A 20,206-nucleotide genomic window follows, 5' to 3' on the forward strand; every position below is an offset into this window, starting at 1 on the left:
CCTTTCCCTCGCCTCCCCCTCCCCTTTCCCTCCTCTTCATCATCAGTTGTATTTATTGAGCGCTTACTGTGTGCAGAGCACTGTACTAAGTGCTCTTCGCTTCCCCCTCTCTCTTCTTCATTTCCCCATTCCCTCATCACCCTCTTTCCTTTCCCTTGTCATTTCCCCACCCTCTTGCGACAGTACCACAAACCTTTGAATCAACGCTTTATTGTGGCAGGAGAGTTTAATACACCAATGAAGCTTAGAGCTCTGCCTTTGAGAGAGATTCTCTCCCCAGGGTTACCTATAATGGAAAGGTCCAAACTGAAGCATCGGACAAAATCGATTCACCCATGCTGGGCAGCAGTGGCATGGGAACGAGTCAGAACAGTTGATCAAATCATCTAAATGGTGATCGAAGAAAGTGGTAGAGACTTAAGTTTTTACTGTGCAGAAGGTGGCAATGGTAAACCACTTCCCTATTTTTTTTTTAACCAAGAAAACTCTATGGATATTCAACCCAGAACAATTACAGAAGAGCGAAGGACGTTCTGGAGAAATATATCTAGAGGGTCTCTGTTGCCAACTTGTACTTCCCAAGCGCTTAGTACAGTGCTCTGCACAAAGTAAGCGCTCAATAAGTATGATTGATTGATTGATTGTTGCCAATTAGGCCCTGATCTGGAGCAGCAGAACGGCTGAACTTAGCCAACCAGCTGGAGACCACAGGCAATTCAAGCCTACAAATCCCAGTTGTCCTGGTGTATTTCCACCCTTCATCTTCTCTCCAGTCTACCCTCCTCAAGGGAGTGCTTCAGAAAGCAGAGGGACATGACGTGGCTGCTGGGAGTTCAGTCAATCGTATTTATTGAGCACTTACTGCATGCAGAGCACTGTACTAAGCACTTAGGAGAGTAATGTGGCTTAGTGGAAAGAGCGTGGGCTTGGGAGTCAGATGTCGTGGGTACTAATCCCAGCTCCGCCACTTGTCAGCTGTGTGACTTTGGGCAAGTCACTTAACTTCTCTGTGCCTCAGTGACCTCATCTGTAAAATGGGGATTAAGACTGTGAGCCCCACCTGGGACAACCTGATAACTTTGTATCTCCCCCATTGCTTATAACAGTGCTTGGCACATAGTAAGCGCTTAACAAATACCATTATTATTATTATTATTATTATTATAGTCATTCAGTCTTATTTATTGTTTACTGTGTGCAGAGCACTGAACTGATTGGGAGAATACAGGATATCAATAAACATACACATCCCCTGCTCACAATGAGCTTACGGTCTATTCAAAGCAGTGTAGTGGAAAATGCCCTTCTTTGCTTGTGTTGGTAACAAAAGTCTGTGGTCCATATCCTGTTTTCCCATGGCAAACGGGCATGGGAAAACTGTGGAATGTGAGACCCTCATCCCATCTGTTTGTACAGGAGTTGTGCCTGGGGTTAGCTCACGGTAGGGCACAAAAGTTGTAATGAGCAATTCCAAATAGGAGTGAACGTAAGCCTCTTAAGGGAACTCATTAATCACTCCCCAAGAATATTTTGAGAAGTTCAACTCCAGACTCACCAAAGAGTTGTGGTATCAAAGCAGTATGTTTTTTGGAAATTGGTCAATGTTTCCTACAAAATTCAGAAGATGCTTAAAAGAAAAAATGTTCTTGAATATTAAATAGCCTTTGTTCCCTTAGGTGAGGCTATTGATATGACGACGTGTAGTCATCTTAATGATAATCAGCTCAAAAGGCTGTAGAGTTATTTTTAATAGTTTTGCAATGGAAGATGTGTTTAAGCTTAATTTTGTCACAGGTTCCAATTTTGATTTTACCATTCAAAACCTCTAAATTTATGTTTATTCTCCAGCTAGTTCAGTCAGTTCTCTCAGAACATAGAAAGTTGCATTTTTTGAAGAACCCCATATTGACGAAAAGTCACACTGTCATACTTTTGCCATGACTGATGCTACACACCTCTGCATAGCTGTTTCTTCTGACACAGCACAATGTTCTATCACAACACACATGTGCTATGTGAAGAATATTTCCCTAATTCTTGTCTGAAGTGTGTAGCAAAAAACCTTCAGTAGAGGAGAGTTAATTGAACGTAAGTTGTAAGTATACTTTCAGTAGCAGGAAGTTTACAGCGACTTTAAGGGCTTGGGTAATGAACAAAAAGTTTGCTATTTTATTAAGGTGTGCAGTAGTGCTTACAAGTATTTGTTAAATGCTTACTATGTGACAAGCACTGTACTAAGTGCTGGGTAGAGACAAGATAATCAGGTCCCAAGTGGGGCTCACAAGTCAAAGTAGGAGGGAGAAAAGATCTTGAATCTCCATTTTCCAAGTGAGGGAACTGAGGCACAGAGAAGTGAAGTGATTTGCCCGTGGTCACACAGCAGGTCAGTGGCAGAGCCAAGATTAGAACCCAGTCCTCTGAGTCCCAGGCCCCTGCTCTTTCCACTAGGCCATGCTGCATTCAGATTTAGAATTATTTCCTATCTAATTCTGGCATTTAAGAGGGTCAGTGGGAAACATGGTGTTACATCTTTATAGGGTGAGATTGCTAGTGGAATACAGTCTGGGCCACAGATTATGGAACAGTTGGCGATAGGAGACTCACGAAATCAGCTTGTTATAACCATTTTAGCCCAAGTAAGGCATCTGATTTTAACTAATGGCCACAGAGGCAACCCAGAAGGCTTGGCCCAGAGAGTAGAATATGGGCCTGGAAGTGAGAAGGACTTGGGTTCTAATTCTGGTTCCACCACATGACCGCTCTGTGATCTTGGGCAAGTAGCTTCACTTCTCTCTTCTTCAGTTACCTCATCTGTGAAAAGGTTTTGACTGTGAACCCCATGTGATATAGAGACTGTGTCCATCCCGATTTGCCTGTATCCTCCCCAGCACTTAGTACAGTGTCTGGCACATAGTAAGTGCTTAACAAGTACCACCATTTCTATGGTTTAAGTTTAATCGTGGTTTTGGGTGAATGAGATCTGATCTTCCATGAGTTGGTGGCATTTTGGGACATTTGGTAGTCTCATTTTAGAGACTTTATTTGGTAAAAGTTATCTGCTCCACTAATGCCCTTTTTCTCCTCTTCTCCTCCTCCCCTCCCAACAGCAGCAACAGGAAATGTTAGCCATGAAACATCAGCAGGAGCTTCTGGAACATCAGAGGAAACTGGAACAGCATCGCCAGGAGCAGGAGCTAGAGAAGCAGCATAGAGAACAGAAGTTACAGCAGCTCAAAAACAAAGAGAAAGGGAAAGAAAGTAAGTAGCTTTCCTGCCTAGGTTTTGGGACAATGAAGTTTAGGCAAAGAGCCTAAACTTGTTTTCTGCTTTATGCCCGTTCTTCAAATGGCACTTTGGGGCTCCCAGAAGTGCCTTCTCTCTGTTGATGCTTTCTTTTATGACTTTTCACCAGGCACGGGGACTATGTAGGAGCTGGGTTAGGAGATAAAAAGCAAACTGAGCCATCTTGTAATTAAAGAGGAGGAAATCTAAGTTGTCGTTTGAGTTGAGCTTTGAGCTGCTTTGATCATTTGACAGCAGTCCTTTTAAATGGATTTTGAGTGTTGCATAACGTGGTCATTCAATCAGTGATATTTATTGAGTGCTCATTGTGTGAGGAGGACTACTAAGTAGCCTTGAAGACTAGGTGAACATGACCCAGGGTCCAAATTCTCACATGGTGAAGGAGCAGGCATGGGGAAACTTACTTGCATATAAAATGAGGAGGGAAGCTTTCCTCTCCCATTGTGGTGATTGCCCATTTTTCTTTCTTGCTTGCTTGTGCGTGGCTTCACACTTGTGTGCCATGCTCTGTCATTTAAGCCCAAGTATATAGCACAGCACAGCATCTACCCTCTCCAAAGTTGGTTTTTTTCATTGTTGTTGTTGTTATTGTTTGTAAATGGTATTTGTTAAGTCCTTACTATTTTTCAAGCAGTCATCTAAGCCCTGGGTACAAGTTAATCAGGTCAGACACAGTCCCTGTCCCATATGGAGCTCACAGTATAAGCAGGAGGGAGAATAGTTAGAGTTTCTGGACAGAATAGAATACCCAGTCTATCATGGACAATAATAACCATTATTATTGTGGCATTTGTTAAGTGCTTACTATGTGCCAAGGACCATGTGAAGCTCTGGAGTAGATACAAGATTACCAGATTGGACACAGTCTCTGCTCAACGTGGGGATTGCAGTCTGAGAGGAAAGACAGCTACTTTATCTGCATTTTATAGAGAAGCCCACTGAGGCACAGAAAAATTAAGGGACTTGCCCTGGGTCACTTAGCAGGCATTTAGTGCCTGCCATCCCCTCAAACGTAATATATCCAAAACAGAACTCCATCTTCACACCCAAACCCTGTTCTCTACCTGACTTTCCCAGCCCTGAAGATAGCACCACCATCCTCCCTGTCTCACAAGTCCATTACCTTGGCACTATCCTCGACACAGCTCTCTCATTCAACCCACATAGTCAATCTGTCACTAAATCCTGTCAGTTCTGCCTTCACAGCATTGCTGAAATCTACCCATTCTTCTCCATCCAAGCTGCTACGGTGCTGAGCTAAGCACTTATATCCTTCCTTGACTGCAGCGTGGCTTAGTGGAAAAAGTCTGGGCTTGGGAGTCAGAGGCACTGCCACTTGTCAGCTGTGTGACTTTAGGCAAGTCACTTTACTTCTCTATGCTTCAATTACCTCATCTGTAAAATGGGGATCAAGACTGTGAGCTCCAGATGGGACAACCTAATAACCTTGTATCTACCCCAGTGCTTAGAACAGTGCTTGGCACATAGTAAGTGCTTACTAAGTACCAACATTATTATTATTACAACATCGGATTCCTCACTGACCTCTCTACCTCCAGTTTCTCCCCACTCCAGTCCTTACTTCACTGTGCTGCCTGGCTCACTTTTCTATAAAAGTGTTCAGTCCACAACTCCCTTTTCCTCAAGAATTTCCAGTGGATCACCATCCACCTCTGCAGCAAACAAAAACTCCTGATCTCCCGCTTTAAAGTACTCAATCAGCTCACCTTCTCTTATCTTACCTCCCTGTTTCTTACTACATCCCAGCCTGCACGTTTGACTCCTCTAATGCTAACCTACTCACTTTTCCTCTTTCTTGTCTACCTTGCTTCCAGCTTCTTGCCTATGTCCTCTCTCTGGCTTGGAACTCCCTTCCACTTTAGCTATGATAGACCCCCACTTTCCCCACCTTCAAAGCCTTAATAAAGTCACGTCTCCTCCAAGAACCCTTCCCCAACTAAACCCTCATTTCCCCAACTCCCTCTTCCTTCTGCATCACCTGTTCTCTTGGATCTGTACACCTTAAGGACTTGATATTCACTCCACCCTCAGCCCCACAGCACAGAACTGTATATCCCTAATTTATTTTATTGTCTGTCTCCCCCTGTAGACTGTAAGATCCTAGTGGGTAGGAAATATTTCTACCAACTCTGTTGTCTTGTACTCTCCTAAGTGCTTGGTACAGTGCTCTGCACACAGTAAGTGCTTAATAAATACTACTGCTCAATTGTTTCATAGAAAACAATGTTATATCTGGCAGATCATTTTATAATCCAAAGGACAAGCTTTATAGTAATTGTAGACATGATAAAACATTTTTTCTCTTACATTTGATCTCTAATACTTAAATCGTTAGTCTCTAAATTGTTCAGGTGAATTCTGCTTGTTTTGGATACTGAGGTCATCTATTCACTCTGGAGGATCAGCTTTTTTGAAGCGCAATGAAAATTAGGTAATGTGTTATCTTTTACTAGGAGATCACAAGGGTTTACTGCTAGGGAAGAGGTGATAATTCATACTCCTTTAGCTGAGTTATATATGTTCAGTATTCATGCCCTCCAGGGGCATGAATAACTAGTTATTGAGTCTTTCTGTCCCAAATTTCTTCCTCCTTCAGTCTATCCTACCTCCAGCTCTTCAAATAATCTTAAAAGATTATATGGATTACTCAAAGTGGCTGCTCTTTCCTTTTCCCACTAAAGTGCTCTCCTCAACTGCCAACTTTGACCCCAAGCCCTAAAGTATATTTCTTTAATTTTTGATGCCACTCCCACCCCAGAAATGTATTTTAATGTCTGTTCCACCTGTTAGATTATAAATAAGATCGTTCAGGACAGAGTTCATGTCTACTAGCTCTGTTGTACTCTCATAGTACTCAGTAAATCCTGTAGATTGATTGACTCTTGCCTATTTGCTCTCTTCTACATCCCAGCTACTCCCAAATCAACCTTCTGACTGTTCCTGTCTTAGAAATCATTTATCTTTGATCCACTGCTCACAACTTGCTATTACGTAGACCTTTCTTCCTCCTCAAATTCAGCAGTGCACATCCCTCCCCACCTTCAAAAACCCTTCTAAGTATCTACTGCATTTAAGAGGCATTCCCTGATTAAACCCCATTTCCCTGGTTATTTCACCCTCTCAGTTCACCTTGGCCCACGACTTCAACTCCCCTCTCCATAGCTATAATTCTATTTGTTCTGATGATTTTGACGCCTGTCTACATGTTTTGCTTTATTGTCTGTCTCCCCCTTCTAGACTGTGAGCCTGTTGTTGGGTTGGGATCGTGTCTATATGTTGTTGACTTATACTTCCCAAGCACTTAGTACAGTGCTCTGCACAAAGTAAGCGCTCAATAAATACGATTGAATGAATGACTATTCAGATGATTAAATCCATCTCCAACCCTGACCTCTCTCCTCAGCATTTTCACATTTTCCTCCTGCCTTCAAGACATCTCTACCTTGATGTCTAGCTGACACTCAAACGTATCATGTGTAAAATAGAACTCCTCATCTTCCCACTCCAAACCTGGCCCTCCCCTTGACTTTCCTGTCACTGTAGACAGCCTTGACATCCTCCCCATCTTGCTAGTCCAAAGACTTGGAGTTATTCTTGACTTCGCTTTCTCATTCCCCCACACATTCAGTGTGTTATCATCATCAATCGTATTTATTGAGCGCTTACTGTGTGCAGAGCACTGTACTAACCCTGTCAGTTTTACCTTACCATCATCTCCACCCTTTCCTCTCCATTCAGACTGCTACCATTCTGGTCCAAGCACTCATCATTTCCCACCTTGATTATTGCATCAGCTTCCTTGATGACTTCCCTGCCTCCTCCCTCTCCTTTCTCCAGTCAATACTTCTCTCTGCTTTCTGGATCACTTTTTCTGAAAAAAAAAAAACTGTTCAGTCGATAGATCGCCATTCCTCAGAAACCTCCAGTGGTTGCCCAGCCACCTCCCCATGAAACAGAAACTCTTGACCATCAGCTATAAGGTACTCAATCATCTCGCCCAGTCCTACCTAGCTTCACTGATCTCCTACCATAGCACAGGCAACACACTTTGCTTCTCTAATGCTAACCTACTCAATTTAAGTGCTTAGTACAGTGCTCTGCACACAGTAAGTGCTCAATAAATATGATTGAATGAATGAATGTATCTCAAACTCATGTATCTCACCACCAATCCCTTGAAAACGTTCTACCTTAGGCCTGGAAGTCCCCCCTGCCTTCATATCTGACAATCCACCACTCTCCCCACATTCAAACCCCTCCTAAAATCACATTTCCTTCAGTTGGCTTTCCCAGACTAAGCACTTTATTTCCCCTGTCCTTTCTCCCCTCTGAGTCAACTAAGAACTTGGCTGTGTGCCCCTTAAGCACTTTGATACCCCAGTATTCTTATAGTATCCCTAGCATTTCCCCTATCCATAATATACTATAATAACTGTCTCCCCCTGTAAACTGTAATCTTCTCGTGAGCCGGAGTCATGTCTACCAATTCTGTTGGATTGTACTTTCCCAAGTTCCTAGAACAGTGCTCTGCACAGAGTAAGTGCTTAATAAATAACATTGATTGATTTAATAAAAGTGCAAAATACTAATTTATCATTTTGAAATAAATTCCACTTTATAACATATATAACTAAAAATAATAAAATAGACAAATGTGCAACCCCATATTCCTTCTGAAGGAATTTTTTTAGCTTTCTCCTATCTTGGGACAGAAAGTTTAATGGTTTATTTAATGCTACACCAAATTCTTAGAATTTGATGCCAGTCTGAACATACTAAAGTCTTGAATATGTCAGCCATAATAATTTACTTGATTTCATTGTGACTATTCACCACTCTTTAGATTCATTGTTAAAGTCTTTTTTAGGAAAATCAGGGAGGAAAGAGGAGAGAGAATATGAAATCTTAACCCTCTAATTTCTTATTTAATTGTATTAACATATTGCCTTATTTTTAAAGTGCAATTCATTTTACAGATAATATGTAAAGTACATAAGGAAAAGAACCTATTTCATTTACAAATGACCTACATGTTCGGCACATGTTTGTGGGAGTAATTTTTTTATTTGTCACATCTGTACAGTCATACCTTCTTCGGATGTGGGCGGAATTGAAAAACTGAATAAAACTCATAGAGATGCAAAACCCTGCAGATAAATTTTGAGTGCTCAGTGGAACAAGTACGACAGATAATCCAATTCAAAGCCATTGCTTTCAAGCTACACGTCTTTATTGATTCAGCCTGACTGGGTTTCAGTGCATTTTTAGAGAAAATTTTAATAAATTGCAGAGTGATATCAACGTCACAATGAAGTGTGTTCATCCCTGCTATGTCTCATGAGCCCAGTATAACCCACCTGTGGGAATGTGTACAAACTAATTGTTTTAACGGTGATACTGTAGTTGAAACCCTGAGTCTTTAGGCAAGGATGGGCCTCTATTGGGTGTTTTTCTACAAAGGGGAATAAAACCAGCCTGCGTTCAAGTGCTGGCGTAGCGGAGAAAAGGCTAGTGATACATGAACAGGGTAACATTAGGGGCAGAAAAAACATTATTCTCCTGTCACTGTACTTTTATTACTGGCAAGGGAAGCAAAGAGAATTTTGATTGCTTTTGCGCTTCAGCTTTGAGGGAATATATAGACTGAAAGGGTTAGAACACTTCAGTGTGGAAAGATGAATCAATCCCAAGTACTTGGGCTGAATCAATCCCAAGTACTCAGCTCTTGGGAGAGTACCATACAACAGAGTTGGTAGACAAGATCCCTGCCCCCAAGGAGCTCACAATCTAGTCAGGGTGGGTGAGATTGAAGTTTACAAAATCATAAAGGATGTGGAGAGAGGGAGATGGTGATCATCAAGTGCCACAAACCTGAATGAGGGGTGTTAGGGTCGAAACCTGAAATGGAAATTCTAGGCCACACGATGGGTGGTAAGCATATGGGATTCAAGATATGGAAGTAAGAAATTTTTAGATGGTGCATACCTTATGTGTCTTCAGTATGGCTGTCAAGGAGGGAAATCATTCCACCATTGATTTAAGTATCGTTTTTTTTACTGTCAGAGATGGAATACTTTGCCAGATGGAACATCGTTCTGAACTAGTAATGATGTTCCTTAGGTTCATCTGCTTTGTACATGATGGTCCTGTAACAAAGGTGAATTTAAGAATATTACCAGTTCTTTTAGTTCAAGTAACTGTCTTTTAATGCCTCATTTAAAATGAATCTGGGTTTAGTGGGATGTGTTTCCACATAATGTGTGTTCTGTCTTCCATTTTATGCCCTTGTGTGGTCAGGGCTGATGTTACAGAAGGGGTCAGGTGCAAAGGGTGATGAGCAAGTGAGTGTTCATTCTCCTGCACTTCCCTCCTGTAAACTCATCTCCATCCATCCATCCATCCATCCATCCATGCAGGACCTGGGAAAGCTGCGACTATATTCTGTCCAGAGGGCTGTCCCCAGGGGACCGCCACAGTGCTTATTTGATCAACTTTTGCCTTCCACTCCTGCTTCCTAACAGTACATGTTTCTAAAAATACATCTTGGCAAATTAGGTTTTCTGGGAATGTAATTTCCCAGCCTCTCCCTCTAGTCTGGTGGTGAAGGGAGAAACCTGGCTCACTACTGAATAACTAAATTGCAAAGCTCTCTGTAACATTGGTATTTTTAACTTGATAGACGATGTAGGGATAACAATGGGAGAGTGTTTCCTTTTGAAGCAGTAAAAGGTTATTTTCTTCAGCTCACCAAATGGTATCCAGATAAAAGCTCATGCTGCCATGTCTTATCACGTACATTTCCTCCTTTTACTACTGCAAATCTAATTGTACCATATTTTCCTTGGATTGCTCTTGGGTTGTCCTACAAATATAGCACCATATGTTGACTAAGCTCTCCAACGGACCATCAAACTTCCTGGGCTCTATTCCACTAAAGGTACTATTTGAATCTGCCTTTACCATCTTAATTTTCTTACTCTAGCACAGTAAAACAAACACTTCTATAATAGATTAGATAGTGGACAGAAGTTACACGTTTGCCAGTTAAAAGCCCTGCTTTGAAATTACTAAAGAGTGCTGAAGTTTCTCCGGTTGGAATTAACAGATCCTAGACTTCTGCGGAAAGTCTGTTCTTTCTGAATAGAAATACTGCCATAGTGCAGTGCTTTCCAAGTTGTCTACCTGTGGAGGATAATTTCATTTCTCTCTCATTTAGTTGTAAGTGCAGCTCTAGAGTGACCACAAAACCCTCTTTTTAGTTATACCTTCCTTTGAAGCAAGATTGTGAATTCACCAGTGCATTTTTGAAAGTATTTTTTTATGGAAGAATAAAGACCCTCTTTAGAAATAGGTTCTCTGTAAGGTAAGTCTTCATACTGATTAAATCAGCATTTTAAAACAGTGTGCAATTATGTGAATATCTCATGTTAAGGAGGCCTCTTATTAAAGACTCTTCCTGCTCTTTTCCCCTCTATTCTTTGAGAAAGCTTTCATGTGGTCTGAAGAGGGCTCTATTAGATGCAAATTGTTTTAATCATTTTGCTTCACTTTGGGAATCGAGACCTGTGTTTCCCTGAATGGCTATGTTCATCCAGTGGAATAGCTGAATGACTTTCTTTCTTTCCCTCCCCAACCCCCCTCCCATTTTTCAGGCGCTGTAGCAAGCACAGAAGTCAAAATGAAGTTGCAAGAGTTTGTCCTCAATAAAAAGAAAGCCCTGGCACACAGGAATCTGAATCATTGCATTTCCAGCGATCCTCGCTACTGGTATGGGTAAGTGGTTCTAGGCTGGTGCCACCTTTGTTTCCTTTGCTGGCAAGTGGGAGGGGGCAGAGGAGAGTGTGAAATGCCGAGTCCGATTTAATAGCACCAGGCTGGGTTATACGGTAAGTTAGGTAAAAAAAGTGGGACAAACATGCATTTCAGGGAAGCAGCGTGGCCTTATGGAAACAGAAGAGGCCTGGAGTCAGGGGGCCTGGTTTCTACTCTCGGCTCACCCGCTTGTCTGCTGTATGACCTTGGGCAAGTCACTTCACTTCTCTATGCCTCAGTTTCCCCATTTGTAAAATCAGGGTACCTATGTTTCCTCTGCCTTAAACTGTGAGCCCCATGTAGGAGAGAGACTATGTCTAATCTGATTATCTTTTACCTCCCCCAGCACTTAGTACTATATTTGGAACATAGTAAGCAGCATGGCATCAATCAGTCAATCAATCGTATTTATTGAGCGCTGTGTGCAGAGCACTGTAGTAAGCGCTTGGGAAGTACAAGTTGGCAACATATAGAGACAGTCCCTACCCAACAGTGGGCTCACAGTCTAGAAGGCATAGTGGATAGAGCACAGGCCCGGGAGTCAGAAGGTCATGGGTTCTAATTTCAGCTCCACCATTTGTCTGCTGTGTGATCTTGGTTAAATCACTTCACTTCTCTGTGCCTCAGTTCCCTCATCTGTAAAGTGGGGATTGAGATTGTGAGCCCCAAGTTGGACAGGGACTTTGTCCAACTCGATTTGCGCATATCCGCCCCAGCTCCTAGTACAGTGTCTGGCACGTAGTAAGCACTTAACAAATACCATCATAATTATTAATATTATTACTACTTAACAAATATCGCAGTTATCATTATTATTATCATCGTCTTCATTATATGTACCATGTAATAAGCACTTTACAAATACCACCATTGTTATTCTTATCATTATTGTTGTTAGTATTTTTCTAGTCCTCCCACCCTCTTCCCCAGCCCTCCATTAGATGAGGTGCCTGAATTGCCACGGTCAGGTCAGCTAACAGGCCTCATTGTCATTGGGCTTGATAGGTGAGGATCTTTTCTGAGCTCTGTTTCAAAGATCAAGAACAATAAAGAGGACACTGGAAATGTCAGTGCTGAATGGAAGAATGTGGATCAGAGTCCTCAACTCGGGCCTACAAATAGGACCTAAATAGGAGTCCAGGTCCCAGAGCCTCCTTGTAGTCAGATTCTTCCATCTCTAGTGACCTGGTCCATCATGGCATTTTTCCAGTGGTGAATGAGGAGGAAGTGTGCTACATCATATTACCCTCCACGTATTGAGACTTGTTTTATATTCCTGGAATTCCCGTGGCTCCTGGAAAATAAATAAGGGAAGATTGGATTTGGTGGTTTTTAAGAAAAATAATAACTTTCCCAGCCAAATGCAATCTCCTTAACTTCAAATCCAGGGCATTGAAAGGCAGCTAGGAAGAATTGTGTTTGAGCTATCAGCCATCTCACACTAACTCCTCAGGAGCCTCAGCCATTGTGGGGAGAGGTAGGAAGTAATTGCACTAAGTTTTGCCAAAGCCTGTGTTTTCACTGTGCGTTTTGGCTAAACCCGGTGGTTGGAGTAGAGAACATTCTTCCGACAGCTTGAACCTGCCTGAGCACAGTGTAGTGTTGTGTCGGAGGAAGTATTGGACAGAGTGCTACAATATGAGTTTTTCTTTCTGCAAAATAAAGCTCTCCCTACCTTTCAGATTGTGAACCCCATGTGGGACAGACTGCCTCATTCAGTAGAATCATACCCACCCCAGGGCTTAGTGCAGTGCTTAAATCTAGCAAGTACTCAATGAATATTATCATTGTCATTGTTATTATTACTAAAAATTCAGCCCCTGCGTTATCAGTAAACTGGTTGCTTTTCCCAGTCATTCCCTCTAGACCATAAACTCTATGTGGGCTGGGAACCTGTCTACCAACTCTGTTATATTGTACTCACCCAAGTTCTTAGTACAGTGCTTTGCACACCGTAAGTGCTCAATCAGTATCATTGATTGATTCCCATGAATTAACAAGTAAAGGGAGTTTGCATAAGATGTTCAGAAAATCAGCTTTCTATTTTAACAAGAGTGTGTGTTTAGGTGATTTTGAAGGTGAAGAAATGTGGGTCACCAGTGTACTTTGACTGAAGTTACTTTATTAATATGACCAAGAATAGCGTCATAATATTTTTTAAATACCCACTTGATCATTTTCCTTGTGTTAATCAATCAATCAATCATATTTATTGAGCGCTTACTATGTGCAGAGCACTGTACGAAGCGCTTGGGAAGTACAAACTGGCAACATATAGAGACAGTCCCTACCCAACATTGGGCTCACAGTCTAAAAGGGGGAGACAGAGAGAAAAAAAAAACCAAACATACTAACAAAATAAAATAAATATTTTATTTATTTATTATTTATTTATTTATTATAAATATGTATTTCATCCATTCTCTGAGCCTCCCGTCCACACACCCCTCCCCCACTATGCAGGGGTAAAGATTAATTTTCAAATTATATTTATCCCTTTTTATGGTGCCCTTAGATTGTGAGACCCATGTAGGACAGGGACTGTGTCTGACTAGATTAACTTGTATCCACTCCAGTGCTCGAACAGTGCTGGATAAATAGTAAGCACTGAAAAATACTATAAAAAGAAGAATATATTAAATCAGTCATATTTATTGATTTCTGAAGCATAGCAGAAGAAATCTGTTGAACAGTGAAAGGGGAAGGAGAGAGAAAGAGAGAGGTTCACTCAGTCTACACCATTCATGGCATAATCCTTGAGTAAAAGGTTGATTTAGAGAAGGAATTGAAAGTATAAAGCGTGTAGATTCAAAGTTAACATTATAGTATGCTTGGACTTCAAAGCGGGCCCTCATGTAATTCCTATGTGAAACTCACAAATATTGAAACCCTTCCATGCATTGCGTTTGTGTTTATTCTAATTTAGATGTTAAACCCCTGGCAGATATTTTAAAATACTTACTTAAAAGTTAATAGTAGTAATTATAGAAGTAGTGATTGTAAACTCCTTGAGAGTAGGGATCATACTTTCTAACTATCACACTCTCCCTAGCACTTGCACAATGCTCTGTTTAATACTATTGTATTGGTTGATTAGAGAGGATTAAAATATTACTAGGTTTTAGAAAACAGGAGAGAATCATTTAATATATACTCACATTTTTAAGAGCATTTTAATTATTTTTCCTGGAAACAGCAGCCACTGGAAACATTTGCACACATTTTACCAATCAGAAAAATAAATAGCTGGAGTGACTTCTGAAGAAATTGAAGGAATTATAGAAAATTTCTAGGTTGATGGTCAATATTGGAGGAGAATGGTGGCGGAAGAGAAATGCCAAAGAGAAATGAGATGTGTTGGGAATTTTAGGGGTTGTCTTTAGAAGGGTCGAGGTTTTGAGAAATGCTCTGAGCTTGTGTGGGAAGGGCAGATGGGAACAAGGTTCTCAAAAGTTTGTGTTTTCCGAATGAAAAGTGTGACAACTATTGTAGATTACAATATCAATTAGTGGTATTTATTGAGTGCTCGCTATATGGGGAGCACTGTATTGGAAGCTTGGGAGAGTGCAATAACAACAGAGTTAGCAGACAAGTTCCCTGCCCATAACAAGTTTAAAGTTAAGCAACCACTAGACTCTGTAAATTCCTTATAGGTGGGCAGGGATCCATCAGTCCATCAGTGGTATTTATAGTGTGTGTTCACTGTGCACATTTAAGTACTTGGATTATGTCCACCTAATTGTATTCTCCCAAGCATTTAGTACAGCATCCTGCACACAGTAAGTGCTCAATAAATACCACTAGTTGACTGCCGTGTAGAATGGTCGTGGTGGTCCAGTGGGAAGAGCTCAGCAAAAGCTGAAAAATGGTGCAGCCTAGATGCCACTGTGCTCAACCCCTCAGGTTATGGAAGAGAAATCCGGTAGTTTCACCTCCAACTATGATTTCGCACCTTAACAATGTGTCTGTTTCCTCTAACAATGTGTCTGTTTCCTCGTAGAAGCAGCATGACAGCGTGGATAGACCACGGGCCTGGGAGCCCTTCTAGACTGTGAGCCCCTTGTAGACTGTGAGACCACTGTTGGGTAGGGACTGTCTCTATATGTTGCCAACTTGTACTTCCCAAGCGCTTAGTACAGTGCTCTGCACACAGTAAGCGCTCAATAAATACGATTGATTGATTGAGTGAGTCATAAAGTCATGAGTTCTAGTCCTGGCTCCGTCACTTGTCTGCTATATGACCTTGGGCAAGCCACCTAACTTCTCTGTGCCTCAGTGACCTTATCTGTAAAATGAGGATTAAGACTGTGAGTCCCACATGGGACAACCTGATTACCTTGTATCCACCCCAGTGCTTAAAACAGTGCTTGGCACATCACCATCATCATCATCATCAATCGTATTTATTGAGCGCTTACTATGTGCAGAGCACTGTACTAAGCGCTTGGGAAGTACAAATTGGCAACATATAGAGACAGTCCCTACCCAACAGTGGGCTCACAGTCTAAAAGGGGGAGACAGAGAACAAAACCAAACATACTAACAAAATAAAATAGAATAGATATGTACAAATAAAATAAATAAATAAGTAGAGTAATAAATATGGCACATAGTAAGTGCTTAATAAATACCACCATTATTTTTACAAGACATTGATTTCCCTTCCATTAATATGTTCCACTTAGTTTGTCTTAACCAACCAATTCTTCAAATCACATTTCTGTGAGGACCAGATTTTGTATTAGCTGTCTTTTCCTGCCTTTGAAATAGTTCAGGGGTTAGTGCCACAACCCCAGGAATGGGAGCAGTGTGGCTAGGTGGATAGAGCATGGACTTGGGAGTCAGAAGGACCTGGGTTCTAATCCTGCCTCCACCATGTGACCTTGGGCAAGTCACTGCGCTTCTCTGAGCCTCAGTTAGCTCACCTGTAGAATGGGGATAAGAGTATGAGCCCTGTATAATGGGGATAAGAATATGAGCCCCATGTGGGACCGAGATTGTGTCCAACCTGATGAACTTGTATTTATCCCAGCGCTTAGAACAGAGCTCGGCACATAGTAAGCGCTTAACAAGTACCATAATTATTCATTATTGTTATTATTACCGGGCTTCTTGAAAATCTCCTGGTTGAGCATTTCCAGGGGTTTTTTCTTACGCCGTGGAGTCATCTCCAACCCATAGCGACTCCATGGACACATCTCTCCGAGAATGCCCCACCGCTATCTGCAATCGTTCTGGTAGCGAATCCATAGAGATTTCATGGTAAAAATGCGAACGTGGTTTACCGTTGCCTCCTTCCATGCAGTAAACTTGAGTCTCTGCCCTCAACTCTCGACTCTCTCCCATGCCACTACTGCCCAGCACAGGTGAGTTTTGATTTGTAGCAATCAATCAATCAATCGTATTTATTGAGCGCTTACTATGTGCAGAGCACTGTACTAAGCGCTTGGGAAGTACAAATTGGCAACATATAGAGACAGTCCCTACCCAACAGTGGGCTCACAGTCTAAAAGGGGGAGACAGAGAACAAAACCAAGCATACTAACAAAATAAAATAAATAGAATAGATATGTACACGTAAAATAAATAAATAAATATTGCAGATTGCCTTCCACTTGCTAGTCACTACCCAAGCTAGGAGTGAAATGGATATGCCTCTGCTTGACTCTCCCTCCTGTAGCTGAGACTGATAATAATAATAATAATAATGATGGCATTTGTTAAGCGCTTGCTATGTGCAAAGCACTCTTCTAAGCGCTGGGGGGGATACAGTGTGATCAAGTTGTCCCACGTGGGGCTCACAGTCTTAATCCCCATTTTTACAGATGAGGTAACTGAGGCTCAGAGAAGTGAAGTGACTTGCCCAAGGTCACACAGCAGACTTGTGGTGGAGGCAGGATTCGAACCCATGACCTCTGACTCCAAAGCCCGTGCCCTTTTCACTGAGCCATGCTGCTTCTCTGATAGAGTACTGGAAACCTTCCAGTTGCAATCTTGAGAGGAAGTCCATGCTCTAGTGCAGAATTTCTGCCTAATGAACCTTCCTTCAAGGTCATTTATCCTCCCTCGGCTTTCAGTGGTCCACATGAATTGCCATCCAAGTTACAATTTTCAGATGAGTCTAGAAGTTAGAGAAGTAATTGAATGAGTGAAGTTTAATTAATGTAAACTTAAAAATATTTAGCATATATGGTACAGTTATTTAAAAAATGACCAGGCAGAGCATTTGTACCACTGTCTTTCCTACATTCTTTTTTTTCTCTTTTCTTTTTAATGGTATTTGTTAACTGCTTACTATGTGTCAGGTACTGTACTGAAAACTGGGGTGGATGCAAGCTAATCAGTTTGGACACAGTCTGTGTCCCATTTGGGGCTTACAGTCTTAATCCCCAGTTTACAGATGAGGTAACTGATGCCCAGAGAAGTGAAGTGACTTGCCCAAGGTCATGCAACAGGCAAGTGGGAGAGCTGGGATTAGAACCCAGGTCCTTCTGACCCCCAGGCACCGTACTGTATCCATGAGGCCACACTGCTTTGATGCCTCTCAAGTCTGTCTCTGACTGTGGCCTCTCATCTGCTTTATTATCTTGAATATCCTATCTCTGAATATTTGTGTCTTGGTGATCTGCTGGCACCTTCAACCCAGTATGATAAATACTCAATTTTCCAGCTCACTCTCTCTATCGTGAACAACGATAACAACAACAGTAACAAAAATGCAATGAATTACCCCAAATCAAGGAATATCCCTCATGGTGTGAAGCAAGTTTGGCATTCCCAAGCTGTGTTTGCTGCACAAGCAGTGATCAGTGCTCTGACTTTCATGGCCAGAGCCAGGAACCTCTTGGCTTCTTGTGTGTCCATCCCATCCCTAGCAGCAGGAAGGACGTGGGTAATCATCATCATCATCATCAATCGTATTTATTGAGCGCTTACTATGTGCAGAGCACTGTACTAAGCGCTTGGGAAGTACAAATTGGCAACATATAGAGACAGTCCCTACCCAACAGTGGGCTCACAGTCTAAAAGGGGGAGACAGAGAACAAAACCAAACAGACTAACAAAATAAAATAAATAGAATAGCTATGTACAAGTAAAATAAATAAATAAATAAATAGAGTAATAAATATGTACAAACATATATACATATATACAGGTGCTGTGGGGAAGGGAAAGAGGTAAGATGGGGGGGATGGAGAGGGGGACGAGGGGGAGAGGAAGGAAGGGGCTCAGTCTGGGAAGGCCTCCTGGAGGAGGTGAGCTCTCAGCAGGGCCTTGAAGGGAGGAAGAGAGCTCTTCTCCCACTCCCTTCTGTATCACCCTGACTTGCTCCTTTTATTCATCCCTCCTCCCTAGCCCACAGCACTCATGTACATATCTGTAATTTATTTATTTATATTAATGTTTGTCTCCCCTCCTCTATCCACCATATCGATGAATGATAGCCAAATTAATGAGAATTTATAAAAGCAGCGTGACCAAGTGAATAGAGCACAGACCTGGGAGTCCGAAGGACCTGGGTTCTGATCCCGGCTCTGCCATTTACCTGCTGTGTGACCTTGGGCAAGTCAGTTTACTTCTCTGGGTCTCAGTTACCCCGTCTCTGAAGTGGGGATTAAGACTGTGAGCCTCATGTGGAATGGGGACTATATCCATTGTAACAAATAAGAAGCATCGTGGCTCAGTGGAAAGAGCACGGGCTTTGGAGTCAGAGGTCATGGGTTTGAATCCTGACTCTGACACATGTCTGCTGTGTGACCTTGGGCAAGTCACTTCACTTCTGGGCCTCAGTTCCCTCATCTGTAAAATGGGGATGAAGACTGTGAGCCCCATGTGGGTCAACCTGCTTGCCTTGTATCCTCCCCAGTGCTTAGAACAGTGCTTTGCACATAGTAGGCGCTTAACAAATAATAACAATGGTATTTGTTAAGCACTTACTATGTGCCAGGCCCTGTTCTAAGCATTGGGTTAGATACAAAATAATTGGGTTGAACGCAGTCCCTGTCCCATCCACGGGGCTTACAGTCTTAATCCCCATTTTACAGATGAGGGAATTGTGGCCCAGAGAAGTTAAGTGACTTGTCCAAGGTCACACAGCAGACAAGTGGCGAAGCTGGGATTAGAACCCAGAACCCTCTGGATCCCAGGCCCATGCTCTATCAAGTAGGCTATGCTGCTTCTCACATAACAAATATACTATATGAAAATAGTCATGACTCCTATATTGCCTTGAATTTGCTTTCCAGTTTTGTTTTCCCATGTGCTTTCATATTAATCTTGTAATTTTACCCGCATGACAGCTCTGTGATGTAAGGAGAAGCAGTTCTTCTGCCCTTATTTCAGGCCCCTTTCGGTTTCGCTCAAAAGCTGTTTGTGACGCCTGTCAATAGTAGTAGCAATAATGGTAGTGGAAATAATGTTCTTTAAACACTTACTGTGTGCAGAACACTATACTAATGCTGGGAGCGAATATACAGATGGAAATTAGACATCGCCCCTGCTTCTTGGGGGTCTCACAGTCTAAAAAATAAAGAGGAAGAGAGGGGATTGGTGACAGACAAGTAGGGAGATAGGGAACAAAAACACTAAAAAAATGAAGACAGAAAAAAAAATCTCTAGGGTGTTGTGGCTAAAGGAACAGAATTCCAGGTCCTCACAGTTTAGGATAATAATAATAATACTAATAATAATAATAATAATAATAATGGTATTTGTTAAGCACTTACTATGTGCCAAGTACTGTTCTAAGCACTGGGGTAAATCCAGGGTAATCAGATTGTCTCACATCATCATCATCATCATCAATCGTATTTATTGAGCGCTTACTATGTGCAGAGCACTGTTGGGGCTGAAACTTTTAATCCCCATGTTACAGATGAGGTAACTGAGGCACAGAGAAATTAAGTGACTTGCCTAAGGTCACCCAGCAGACAAGTGGCGGAGCTGGGATTTGTCCTCTGACTCCCAAGCCCGTGGTCTTTCCACTGAGCCATGCCGCTTTCACAGCCTTGACCTCATTGATTGCTAGAGCAGCGAACCCCATGATCTTCCCAAAATTTTGTGGAAGCAG

At 42.0% G+C, this 20,206-nt stretch overlaps 1 protein-coding gene across 6 annotated transcripts in view; it reads left to right on the forward strand.

Moving 5' to 3' along the window:
- HDAC4 (histone deacetylase 4) overlaps positions 1 to 20,206 on the forward strand; it is a 510,642-nt gene that overhangs the window by 330,417 nt on the left and 160,019 nt on the right. For all 6 annotated transcript variants that reach the window (XM_038748724.1, XM_038748726.1, XM_038748725.1 and 3 more), the window contains 2 exons: positions 3,108 to 3,258; positions 10,977 to 11,097. In XM_038748724.1, the coding sequence (XP_038604652.1) occupies positions 3,108 to 3,258; positions 10,977 to 11,097 (272 nt within the window). The remainder of the gene's footprint in view (positions 1 to 3,107; positions 3,259 to 10,976; positions 11,098 to 20,206) is intronic.

The sequence above is a fragment of the Tachyglossus aculeatus genome, chromosome 7 (genome assembly GCF_015852505.1).
Source record: "Tachyglossus aculeatus isolate mTacAcu1 chromosome 7, mTacAcu1.pri, whole genome shotgun sequence".
Taxonomy (NCBI): Eukaryota; Metazoa; Chordata; class Mammalia; order Monotremata; family Tachyglossidae; genus Tachyglossus; species Tachyglossus aculeatus.